The 13,296-nt window shown below is 46.0% G+C and overlaps 1 protein-coding gene across 4 annotated transcripts; it reads right to left on the bottom strand.

The window, feature by feature from the left end:
• Positions 1-3,253: 3,253 nt before the first annotated feature.
• On the bottom strand, positions 3,254-7,633 carry GPR88 (G protein-coupled receptor 88). Of its 4 annotated transcripts, none has more exons than XM_042951470.1 (4): positions 7,100-7,633; positions 5,299-6,667; positions 5,137-5,201; positions 3,254-4,325 (listed from the first exon to the last, which is right to left on the bottom strand). In XM_042951470.1, the coding sequence occupies exon 2, from the start codon at positions 6,596-6,598 to the stop codon at positions 5,444-5,446; it is 1,155 nt and encodes a 384-aa protein (XP_042807404.1). In that variant the 5' UTR covers positions 6,599-6,667; positions 7,100-7,633; the 3' UTR covers positions 3,254-4,325; positions 5,137-5,201; positions 5,299-5,443. The 4 variants fall into 4 exon arrangements, with proteins under 4 accessions (XP_042807404.1, XP_042807403.1, XP_042807402.1 ...); XM_042951469.1 differs by having other exon boundaries at positions 5,325-6,667; XM_042951468.1 differs by having other exon boundaries at positions 3,254-5,201.
• Between the last annotated feature and the right edge of the window lie 5,663 nt (positions 7,634-13,296).

Below are 13,296 nucleotides of genomic sequence, written 5' to 3'. Positions count from 1 at the left end.
ACGTGGATGGAACTGGAGGGTATTATGTTAAGTGAAATTAGTCAGAGAAAGACAAAAATCCTATGACTTCACTCATATGAGGACTTTAAGAGACAAAACAAATGAACATAAGGGAAGGGAAACAAAAATAATATAAAAACAGGGAGGGGGACAAAACAGAAGAGACTCATAAATATGGAGAACAACCTGAGGGTTACAGGAGGGATTCTGGGAGGGGAAATGGGCTAAATGGGTAAGGAGCACTAAGGAATCTACTCCCGAAATCATTGTTGCACTATATGCTAACTAATTTGGATGTAAATTTTAAGAAAATAAAAAAGAAAATTAAAAAAAAAAAGAAAGAAAGAAATGTCTAAGGATTGGGCGCCTGGCTGCCTCAGGTGTTGAAGCGTCTGACCCTTGATTTCGGCTCAGGTCATGATCTCGCAGTTTGTGAGTTCAAGCCCCACGTCAGGCTGCGTGCTGCTAGCTCAGAGCCTAGAGCCTTCCTCAGAATCTGTGTCTCCCTCTCTCTCTGCCACTCCCCTGTTCACGTTCTGTCTTTCTCTCTCTCTTTCTCTCTCTCCCTCTCTCAAAAATAAATAAAAACATTTAAAAAAAGACATGTTTAACGATTTTAGAAATCAAAAATACACAGCTTTTCTATGCAAGGCCCCACAAAATAATTGTATGTATAATTACTGAATATTTGTTCAGAACATGAACAGTACTTGGATAACAGGAATTTAAATCTCCCCCAAATGACAGCACTGACAGCTTGTGATTTATACACATGGTTCATAATCCCCATATATTGCTACTCTGAGATATTCCTTGGCAAGACAGGAGTTGAGAAATGTGATTTATTCTTGGGTCTATTTCATTAAGAGAAAAATATACATGCAAAGGAAAGAACCAGATCTTTTTTACTTTCAAAATTACTGCTTTTAACTATAAACATATGTTAATCATCTAGTATATTTCACATAACCAGTTACTAAAAGATAAGAGGCAGTATTTGCTCTAAAAACAATTGAAGGAATAAAAAATAAAGCAAAAAATTTTCCTAGTTTTGAAGACACACACATTACCACAGAGATGACACAAAAGATTATGTGGTGAGAACAAAGCCATGCAGGAATTCTGCGGAGGCAGAGCTTATTGCTGGGGGCGGAGGGGCGGTGGGGAGGCCTTTGGTGCAGAGGTAGAAACTAAGTGAGCCTTCCTGGAAGGAAGGATGGGGTCTGGGTAAGTGATGAGATCAAGGACACTCCGGGAAGGTCTTTGAATGAACAAGGCTCAGACACAGAACATGGGCCATGTTTAGAACATGGACCAACGAGGCTATATAGGCAAACGATGCAAGTCCAAGAGAGCGAGAGATTGGGGAAATTAGGGAAAGGTCACATCATGGAGGGAGTTCCACACCTGACTAAAAACTTCTGATTTTATCCTACAGTACAGTGGTTACTTCCCACGCTCGAGTCAGACAAAAGTTTTTCCACTTAATTGCTACATGACCTTAGGGACATTAGTCACATCTCTTTCTTGGCTTTTTCATTCCCTTCCTTCCTTCTTTGCATCTTTCTTCTTTTCTGAGTTTTGCTTTACTTGTTTCGTCTTTCATTATGAAAATTTTCAAAGATACACCCAAGTCAGGGCAACTGTGCAATACATCCCACGTACCCATCGTTGTCTGATCTCCACCCTTCCCTCTCTGTCCTCAACAGTCTTCTTACCTATTGCATTAGGGCTGATATGATTAAGTATCTGGGAGCACCTGGTTAAGGAATTCCCACAGGTGGGAGGAGCTAGGAAACGCTACCTGAGGAGCACCTACGTGAAGGCAGTATCCACCTTAAACTCAAGATACACGGGCCCCAACTGGGGTCTCATGCTTTAAAGGAACTGCTCCCACCCTCCTCTGGCCACTTTCCTTTCCACAGGGAAAGGAGTCCCAAGAAAAGTTACCTGCCTGGAGCCTGAGCCTCCTCAACAAGCCCTGATAGCTGGAACCCAGGAATTTCCTGCCTAAATGTCCTTGAGGCCACCTCTTGGGCTTGCTGTTTGCCTGTATGTGCACCAAGTCCTAGAGGAGAGCAGGTGGTTGCTTGAGAGGTGAGTGTGGGCAGAGCTTTGACCTGCGGGCTGAGGCTCCTCACCTGTGTGTGAGGTCCCTAAAAGTACTAAAGAGGAGAGTAGAGGGAGAAAGAAAGAGTCCCCCAGCCCCACCTTGTTCCACAGACCAAGAGCTCCCATCTGGATCTCCATTCTTGCCCCACAACCCACGAACATCAAGGGCAGACTTCTGAGAGGAAGTGCCATCTACAATTTGTCTCAATGTTCCTGAATTTAAATTTATGCCACTGATGTCTTTTTTCAGGTCATCTCCCAGGACTGCCAAAGAGCTAGATGAGCACTGTCTGAATGCCTGGAGGAACGGAGTAAAGTTTGCACATGACACAGTGAAGTTGGCCAGTATAGTGGTCACCAGAAGAAGAGGGATGCACTGAACCCTGAGGCCGAAGTGGACCAACATTCTCTTGGTGAGAAGATCTTTCCAAGGGCTTTCTCTATCAGAGAGCTACAGCCCTATAGTGTTTACAGCAAAAAATGCCTGTGAATGCCTTTGTATAAGACAGAATTATTGTCTATGAACATACCTCATTTGGGAAGGAAAGAAGTGCTAGGAGTAATACCTATGACATCCTAGAATTTAGCATCAAAGTGTAAGGGGAGGGTGGACCAGGGGGTGCTATATGTCTTAACAGGCATAATACCTAAAGAAAAAAGTAGAAAAGGCAAAGTAGGGCAGCCCACAACAGCAATTAGTTTTTATTCCTGAGTGGATAATATGTGGTTTCATTTAAATAAGAACACAATCTCCATTAACTTAATTTGTAAAAGCAATAACTCCAACACTCCAGCGATTGCCCTAGTAAGGCATTTTTAGACACATCATTGCTACTTCGAAATTAAAAGTGAATCAGTCCTGTGGAGTTAATTACCAGTAAATATAACCTAAAGTAGGTCTCCCAAATGGCACTGAGCCAACATAAGATGGTTCTCAGTGTTAACCAGAAACATTGGAAGATACCAGGTACTTGAAAGGCTAAGTTTATGTGTGTGGCAAATGCTTTGGGGAACAGTGGGAGAAATCATTTGCAGCATTCCCATTAAGAAACAAAAATAAAGGCCTGATTAAAAGAAGACCTCTTTGCTAGAGATTTAGGGAGGTGTCCCCCAGCCCTGTCCCCCAAAAAGGAAAACCTTCAGCTCTCTGTTGTTATTGTAACCTATTCCCCAATTCAGTTATGCTTACAGAAAGGAAATCATACCTATTTGTTTTAATGCTGGCATACGACCCTATTTAACTATATAAGGTAGATATAATTTTAGAAACTAAAATAAAGTTAAATAAGGCCAGAACAAAGAAGTTACTTTCATCACCAGTGGATAGTTTGGAATACAGTGTCCTCTGTGACGGTGTTCTCGAGGAGATATTCAAGAAGACCAGAGACAGAAGAAAAAACTCAGAGGTATCATTGTCTGAACTTTAATTAAATATTTGAATCAAGGAAAATGGGAATAGATGAAACCGTAGTGAGAGAGAAATGGTACATGCACAAAGGGGATAGATTAATAAAATGACTGCTGATCTATTATTGGTAATGAACATATTTGTTTTGTTTTACTACAAACATGTCCAAGTTTCCTGCAACTTCCATTATTATTCAAACGCACGCATGTTCCCACTATCCTGATAATGTTCAAGAGTGCAACAACACAAGCTGTTTTTGTTCTGAACTGCACAGTTCATGGAGACTGTTCAGCCCCATACTTGATGTAGTTAGCAGTCACAAGGCTAATACATGATTAGCTTAAGTTACTTTTTTTCCCATTTTAATTTTCTAAAGTGATTTCACATGATGTTGTGTTTCAACTATCTCTAAGTAAATTTAGTAAACCAAAGACGGAAATGACAAGCCTCAAATTCTACATTTTAAAACAGATTCCCATTTGAACTGTTTGCTATATATAACTGAGTTTATGACACCTCCTTCAACAGACACAATATTAATGTTGAGTGCAATGGTAATATATATACGAACTACATAAAGAACAGTGTTGCTTTCTCATGTGTGGCTTGTCTAAACCCTAGGAGAGCACAGACCGCTTTGCAGAGCCAAAACCATTATTATTGATCCATCTTGACTGTGGTTCCATTTGCAAGATAAAGTCCCAGCTGGGAGTTTCTCATAAAGTGGGTCAAGACAAGAACTGTAGGGTGGCCAGCGTATCCCCGTGTCTCTTTTCAAATAACTGACGGCCACTTCTTCTGGTGTCTGGAAGAAGCAAAATGTCCTTGTCTAGAGGGTATTGCTTTAGTATACCACATGCCCAGTAAGTTCTAACATCTAGGAGCATGCAATAGCAGCTAATATCAGCTATGCAGTCATGGTATTATTAGTGTTTAATTATATCATGTGCATTGAGATATTTTAAATGTTAAAGAGAAAACAGAAGGACTTATTCTCTTTAGCAACCATTATAGTACAGAATGTTCAAAGCTGCAATCACACTCATAAGGCGAATAAACTGATTACAAAATGAAGGTAGCCACAAGTGTGCATGCTATTAAAAACATGAAACTGGTACCTAAAATAGATAACCCCCTTATTTGTTTTCAAAATTCCATTGCTGGCTCAGGCCACCAATCAGCACAATGGAAAACTTTCACTTCAGCAAGGTAATGCTAATGTTCAGTCTTAGAAGTGCAAAAACGAGTGTAAAATAATAAATCTGTTTTCTCTTCTCTCACTGGCTAAGATTCTATCGCATTCGGCAAGGATGCGACTTTATAAAAACAAACCCTTTTAAGAATAAAGGGCATGAGGTCTTAATGGCAACTCATACTGGTGTGCATACCTGTGGTCTCATTCTTCGGGTTGATACAAAGGCTAACTTATAACAGAAGCATCATCAAAGATAGGTTACTTTCCTAAATACTTCTTAAATATTATTTCCTTCATCAATATTATTTCCTTTGGCTCATGCACACTCGAGGTGCTTCATCTATATTATAAGACGATGAAGGTGGGAACGGTAATACATTATCAAATCTCTTTTTCAAAAACAGTGCTGAAATAAATTAACCTGCTCTTTTGAAAGGTCGGTGTGCAAGTTCTTGAAGTTTCCGGTGTTTTGATTTTCGGATTTCCCTAAAACACAGAAACAAAGGGTAAAAATCAGGTAGCTGTTCAAAATGACTTCGGGGACCCCATTTAGGGAAAGACCTTGGTTCGACAGGTATCCCACCGGGGTCGAAGGCGAAATCTTCGCACCGATTTATCGGGCTCGGCCAGCAGGAGTCTTCGTTCAGGCAGAGGGTACTTGACGAGAGCAGGAGGCCACGCTGACGTCGGCATCTCGGCATCTCCGCTTCCCTCGGGGCCCCGCCGGGTCACCAGTGCTGGCCGGCGGCGCGGGTGCCCAGCTGCGCCTGGGACACCGCGGGCACGGCCGTGGCGGCAGCTGCGGCCGCCGCCGCGTCGCCGACGCCGGGCAGGACGGAGCGCACCGAGCGACGGAACTCCTCGTTCCTCCACGTGTAGAGCAGCGGGTTGAGCGCGGACAGGGCGCAGCACAGGAGCCAGCTGGCCGCCTGCACGCCCCAGGGCACGGGCAGCGAGAAGCCGCTGGCCAGGCTCACCCACACCAGCGGCTGCGTGGCCAGCAGGAAGACGCAGCAGAGCAGAAGCACCGACAGGCCGCTGAGACGGCGCTGCGCCCGCCGCGGGTGCAGCGCGGGCGGCAGGGGCTGGGCCTGCGCCGGGTGCGCGGCTCCCCCCGGGCCCGGCGCGTGCGGGGCGCCCGGGAAGGCGGCGGCGGCGGCGGCGCAGCCGGGCAGCTGGTGCAGCAGGTGGAAGTTGAGGACGCTGACCCGCTTGACGCTGACGCGCACGCGGCGCACGATGCCCAGGTAGCAGTGCAGCAGCAGCGCCGTCTGCGCCAGCAGCGCCGCGGCGGCCAGCAGCGCCGGGTAGTGGACGCGCGGGGGCGCGGCACCGGGCCGCGGCGCCCAGGGCGGGAGCAGCAGCACGAGGCCCAGGGCGAGCGCCCAGGAGAGCGCCAGCATGCCCGCCGTGTGGCGCCGCTGGTACAGCGCTTGGTAGGTGGCAGGCGCCCGGGTGATGAGCAGGTAGCGGTTCAGGGCCACCAGGCAGTGGGACAGGAGGGACACGGTGAGCCCGAGGCCTAGCAGCCCTCCCCGCAGCAGGCGGTAGCTGCCGCCGGCGCCGTCCCAGTCCGCGGGGGGCTCCGCCGAGCCTGTGGGCAGGAGCCCGAGCACCGCCTCCTGCGGCATCCAGAGGGCGCAGACGCTGAGGTCCGCGGCGCAGCCGTTCACGATGAAGGCGTTGCTGGTGGTCTGCAGCTTTCGGAAGGACGACACGAGATAGATGACCATGCCGTTGGCCAGCGTGCCCCCGATGGCCAGGCCCGAGTACAGAAGGGACACGGGGATGCGCCGGCCCGCCCACGACTCCTCTTCCTCGCAGAGCAGCAGCAGCGATCCCCCGGTGGTGGAGGAGGTGGACGTGGAGGAGGAGTTGGTCATTCTGGCCAACTCTTCACACCTCGCTTGATAGCATCAGCTTCTCACCGCGCGGCCCATCCTGACACCCACCTGCAGGGAGGGCAAAGACATCCCTTCAGCCCTCTGCCACCGACACAAAAGGCTGGAGCAGAATAATGGGCTGGGGGAGGGGGAGAGAAGGAGCTCGAGAAGAACGGGGGTGGCAGATGACAGGTGCCTGCCTCGGAAATGTCTCCAGTGCCAGGGGAAAGGCCTCTTTACATTCAGCAGGAACCAGGGAAGCCCTGGGACAGAGCAATACCAAGAGTCTCCCCATCTCCCCCCAAACACCACACACACACACACACACACACACACACACACACACAGGGGAGAGAGAGAGAGAGAGAGAGAGAGAGAGAGAGAGAGAGAGAGAGAGTTGGGAATATTGCCAGATGGAGCCCCTAGTTTCCAAGAGAAAGCAAAGCAGAGATATCCCAGCTGGGGAAAATGCCAGGGGAGAGGGGTTGGGGGATACCTTACTTTTGGGCTGGTCCTTAGCTGGCAGTAGCGGAGGCAGGGATGCCAGGAAATACCTCCTCAGCAGCAGCATCTGTGGTCCCAAAATCAACAGGAGAAACTCAGCTGGGATCAGTGCCAGGAGCAAGTGCTTGCTTCTCCCAAGCAACATCCACACACATGGTCCTAGGCAGAACCCAGCAGCTGCAGGGAGGCTTCTCAGCTGGCAGCAGGGCTGGAGAAGGCTGCAAGCCCAGAAGGGTGGGCAGGCAGGCAGCAGAAGGAAGGATGCTTGGCTGCAAAAGCAGAAGCTGAGCTCAAGAGGAGAGCACCCTGTGCTCAGAAGCAAGAGTGGTGGCTGATGTGGTGAACCCACACGAAGCTCTCTCGTGCTCACTTATACATCACCCAGGGAAAAGGCAGCCTTTCCACGCTTGGCATGAATTATTCAATAGCTTCTATCTTGTGAAAGGGAAAAAAAAAAAATCTTGTTCAGAAAGTCCTGTAATTAACAAGTTTCTCTGTCTTTTCTTTTCTCTCAATCACCTTATTCTTCACCCTGCTTCATTTTTCTTTCCTTCATTTTTTTCCCTCCCATCAGTGTTAGAATAAAATTTAACACGCTCCTAATATATGTCATCCTAGCCTCATGCGTTCGGTAGGCAAGAATTTCCTGAGGGACAAATATATTTCTAGCACCCAGGACTGATCTCTTCCATCCCACACTTTCAGAGAGAATTACTTTATGTTCTAAGTGAAATTCATTTTTTCTTTGGTAAGATGCAACATGGACAATTATCCACAGAAAATCCCCACGTCTCAATTTAAATCATAATTTTTATTTTATTCTCCTCACCGAACTCCCTTCCAGAATTTGGCTTGTGTTGGGTAATGAAATGGTTAGAGGGTAAAAATGAAATAAGGTAAAAGTAGGTGTCAGGGAGAAACAAAGAAACCTGAATAATCCACAATGTCAATGACAAAGATGGCTCTTCCTTTATTGAGAACTTTTTATTTTGTGGTCTTAGATGGAGATTTGCAGTCAGATGTTGGAAGTTTCTTTGACGCAGCACTTATTCAGCCATTCCACATGGGAAATTTGCCATAAAAGCCAACCGTCTTTCCCCCTCCCCCCTCCCAGTGATCATTTTTCACTGGGAAACTTATTTATTTGAAAACTTAACTGACTATGGAATATGGTAACCTGGCATGAGGGAAAACAATGCTAGGTGGGGTTTCAGGACACCAGAGTTCTAAGCCGAGCATCCAACAACTGGCCTTGGGATGGGTCATTTTTACATCTTGTCAAATAAGAACTTTTCACCCAGTGACTTCCAAGCCCCCCCTTTTTTTCCCCAAACTTTCTGTGAATACGCATGCATAAATTCAACCCTTCTCCTCCCTAGTTCTGGAAGCGTACCTCCTACCTAACATGTGCTGTAGTCCTGGATCACCTAGCATTAAGTCCTTTCCAGGCTGCCCACAAGGGGAACATTTCAGAATCGAGTGCAAGACTACAAGATGTACCTCCTTGGACTTCCTCATGCCCTTTCAAAGAACCGCATTAGTTAATGACTGTTAAGAACTCTAATGAGGTTAGAGCTAAACACGACTTGATGGGTTTAGTCCTTTTAGGCAGTAATCAAGCAGAATCAGTTGAGTTGGGGAATTAAAGAGAAGAAACAGAGATTTGCTTTTCAGAGGACTGAAGGTTCAGATATCAAGTTTATTGATGTTGAAGAGAATTAGCCATTGTCCGTTGCCTGCCGTCATTTGTCTTTATTGAGTCTGAGTACATCAAGCACAGCACGCCCACAAGAGATTCCTCTAATTGTTTATAGAATCTCTGCAAAGAGATTCCTCTAATCTCATTGTTGAGATTAAGATTTCCTCTCACATCAAGGCGATATTTGAATTCCAGGTTCCTGGTCCCAGCTGTTGCTTGTGCGGGCAGAATCCCTGCTGAGGGGCTCTCGTTGCAGTCACTCACCTTTCTGCCAAGATCATGCCTTCTTTAGCCTTGGCCTGGCTATGACCAAGTTTTTCTTTTTATTTGGTTTGGGTTTTGTTGTAAGCTCCTGAACTTACATAAAATAGGGTGAGGGGTTTTTTTCTAGCTCATTCCCAGCACCAGGACCAGTGCCTGGCATGTAGAAGGTACTCAATGAATAATTACTGAGCCAGTGAATGGATGGCTATATAAATGATGTCATTTTTTTCCCGTGGTGAAATGATAAGTGATTTTCATGACCACTTCTTTCCTCCTGCACCCAGCAGGAACTTGCCCCATCAACCATCCTTGTGATACATGTCTAGTCTCTCTACTCCCACTGGCTGCTTTCCCTCGGCTTCAAAAATGCCACTTTCACCACCATCTAATAAAAACTTCCCCTGCTCTTCATCTCCTTCTCAAGCTGCCTACACAAGCTCACTCCCTCTCCTGGAAGAATGGCTTGGTTTCTGCTTCTACCTCCTTTTCCTCTGAATGCTTTTGCTCTCACCCCCGAGATAGTTTCCACCTGGCTAAAGTTCCTCCTGTATACAAAATTGCCTCCTGGACATTATTACTCGTGTGTTCTATGGGCGTCTCAAACCCCCAGGGTCCAAAACTGATCCCCTCACCTTCTTTCCAAACCAGTCCCTCCTTCTCCTATATTCCAGTCTCAGTGACTAGCATCACCATTATCCTGATGCCTAAGTCAGAATCCTAGCTGTAATTTTTGATTCCTTCTTTTTTTTTTCTCTTCCTCCCTATACCCATCAATCACCAAGTGTCATTATTCTACCACACTAATGTTTTTTAAATGTATTCACTGATCTCTATTCACTCTGCCACTACCTGGTATCAGACAACAATCGTGTCTTCTCTAAATTATCCCAACAAGCTCCTAACTGATGTCTACTTGCAATCTTACCTCCCTCCGACCAAAGTGATCTAAGACTAAAAGACAGCATTTGACAGGTGTTAAATATTTTTTTTATTTTTCCCCACCCTCCATGATAATGTACATTCCTTGAAAGTACGAGCTTTGGGGCACCTGGGTGGCTCAGTCAGTTAAGCATCTGACTTTTGGTTTCAGCTCAGCTCACGATCTCATGGTCCACGAGTTGGAGCCCCACATTGGGGCTCTGCTTGAGACTCTGCTTGAGATTCTGTCTCTCTCCCTCTCTTTCTGCACCTCCCACATTCTTTCTCTCTCTCAAAATAAATAAATAAACTTCAAAAAAAGAAAAGAAAAAGAAAATAGGAGCTTTGGTCTGATTACTAGTATTATTGGAAGCCCCCAGAACAATGCCAAATACATACTATACCCTTAATACTTGTTGGAAGAAATAGTGAGCAAAAGTCACTATTGTGCTTAAATTCTTTCACTAAGACCCTGTTGTCCTCAGGGGAATCGTAAACATCATCATTGCTAATGTTACTGAATACACACCACATGTACTGGGCATTATTTTGAGAGCTTTTCGTCTATTGTTTCATTTGGTCCTCATGTCGGGCCTGCCTGCAACAGGGCAGGAGTCCAGATATAAGATCACAGGCCACATGTCCAAATATTTTAACAGCATCAATCAAGCTATCAAACTGTTAAATAAAATGTTCTGTTCTAACTTGACAAACATACTTGCATGACAACTGGAAAGCTAGGCTCAATTTAGAATTCTTAGATTCATAGATTGTTCCAGGCTGGTGGAATGTGACAACTTGGCAAACTTGCCTCTGTCCCACTGTCCACTCCCCTCTCTCCCTACCCTCAGCTCTGTCATCACAAGCCAGAGGGACTTGTTTTATACAGGACACTCCAGCCTGCCCATCCAAGTCCCATCCACACCCTTGTCATACAGCTATCCCTTGGCATCCTCTCAGACCTAAGACGGTACCTGGAAGGCATAGTCAGCCATCAGAAGGACAAAGCCAGACCAGGGAGGTCCACACAGATCATGAAAGTGTGTTCGTGGGGATTCTCAGGTCCTGAAAATGCACTTGAGTCTATAAAGGGTATGCAAACCCATTCTTCCATACTCAACCACCACACTATGCCGCCTCCCTTGGTAAAGTTGAGATTCCTTAACATGGATTAGCTGCTGTACATAAAGCTGATATAACAAGGCGACCCAAAACTGTAGAGGTTCAAAAAACAAATAATTCATTTATCTCTCACAAAGGTGAATGGGCAGTCCAGGTGGAAGGCAGATCTACTATGCAAGGTAATCCAGAAACCCTGGTATCTCCTTAGTTCTCCCCCATCCCTTAGGACAGGAATATTCAAGGTGTGGTCCCTGACCAGAAGCAACATCTGTCTCTTGGAAACATGTTAGAAATGACTCAGACACACTGAATCAGAATTTCTAATGATGGGGCCCAGCGATCTGTTTTAACAAGGGACTCTAATGGTTGCTAAAGTTCTAGAACCATTGCCTTAGGATGCCATCCTTGGCTACGTGGCTGGCACTGTTTCACCACTACCACATCCACATCCCAGCTGGCAGAGATGAAAAAAGAAGAAAGAAGGGCAGCTGGCTTCCTTTTTAAGGATGTGACCTGAAAATTTCACATCTGCATACAGCCCAAACAGTGAAAACTTGAGTCAGAGGGCAGCTGCTTGCTACAGGAGAAGCTGAGGCCACTCCAGCTGAGTGTTCACACGTCCTGCCAGCGCTCCAGGAGGACAGAAGAAAGGAGAGAGCAGACAGTGGGCAGTAGAAGGAAGCCAGTTACCAGGTTTGCCCAGGTTTAAACCTGAAGGTTTGAAACAAGGCTGTTACCATTTGGGCCCTTTAAGCACGGTGCCTTGAGCAGACCAGCTTTTCAAGACCCTTTGAAAATGCTTAATATCTGAAAAAAAGAATTACTGGCTCTGAAATATAAAAAAAGAAAAGTTTGTAATAGAAATTAATATGCTATTAAACAGTCAACTGCAAATCAACTCGTTATTGGTAAATTACTTTAAGGTGGGACAGGGATACATTTTCACATGTTCGATATGATTGACGTGTGATGGGGCCTCCGTAAGTGCTGAGGTCTGCACAGGTCTCACAGTAGCCCTGAACAAGCGCCCGGCCTCTTCCAGCCTCACTTCTGCACCCCATCTCCCTCCCCCAACCCTGCTCCAGCCAGACTGTAGACTTGCTCTCCTTGAGTGGGCCTCGGCTGTTCCTCCTGCTCCTGCCAGGCATGTCCACTTACTCAGGGCATGCCATTCCTGTGGCTGTCTCTTTGCCATCTGGCCCCACTTTTGCCTAGCTAAATCCTTCTTATCTTGCGGATCTGAGTTCAGACTTCATCTTCTGCAAGGAATCTTCCTTAACTCCCAAGACGGCTTGGCCAGCCTTTGTGCCCCAAAACACGTGACCATAAGGCTGCCATGGCCAGGCTCCCGAGGGATTGGTTATTCTCTCCCCAAATGGTAAACTGGTCAAGGGCCAGGCTCCCTTTTTGGTCAGAGTGCCTGACCCATTGTAAATACTCAAACATTTGTTGACTGAATAGGTCCCTTGAGAATCTTTGATATGTAGGATCAAGATTTCAATCTCAATTACCTTCTCAAGAGATACAGCCAGCGTCAGAGGCATGCAGCAAAGTGTTGTCATTGCTGATTTTTCTAAAATACTTTAAAAGCTACATGCAACCATATCCTCATGCTTTATGCCAACAAATTATTTTTAAATAGAGCTCTTGTTGATAATAATCCCCGCTCATACAACCGCACACCCACCCCTGACAGGGTCCGGTGTGTACTTTTCTTAGTACTCAGTTTTAATACTGATACTAGTTTCCTAGTACTCAAAATCCACCAAACATACTCTAGCAACTCTCTCACACTCCTCGGAAAAACCAAAGGGTGAGTGGCTGCAGTGAAAAACTGCTCTTTCCTAGTGCCTTCCCTGTGTGCTGTGAGCCATGCCACAGAGCAACCTCACTCAGCACAGCACTGAGACTGTCTAAAAGCCCATTTCAAACCCCAACTGTATCTCCTCAGATCTTGGTGCCTCAGAAAGAACACAACTGAGAAGTATGTGAGCCTCTTTGGACTATAGAAGAGGTTTTGCAAAGGAACGACAGCTCTGTGTTGCTTGACAGCCAAATTTAGGAGTAATTCAACCACGTGTGAGCATTTAGTATGACAAGAAACCACAATAGTAGAGTTTTTAGAAATTATGAATTTATGGAATCATGGACTGGAAATGACCTGTGCTTTGTTCCTTCCTAAAGCCCTTTA

The sequence above is a fragment of the Panthera leo genome, chromosome C1 (genome assembly GCF_018350215.1).
Source record: "Panthera leo isolate Ple1 chromosome C1, P.leo_Ple1_pat1.1, whole genome shotgun sequence".
Taxonomy (NCBI): Eukaryota; Metazoa; Chordata; class Mammalia; order Carnivora; family Felidae; genus Panthera; species Panthera leo.
The sequence above is the reverse complement of the archived record's forward strand: the minus strand, read 5'-3'. Positions and strand labels throughout refer to the sequence as shown.

Coding starts and splice junctions, on each gene's coding strand:
- GPR88 (XM_042951468.1), bottom strand. CDS start 6,598: ATGACCAACTCCTCCTCCACGTCCACCTCCTCCACCACCGGGGGATCG.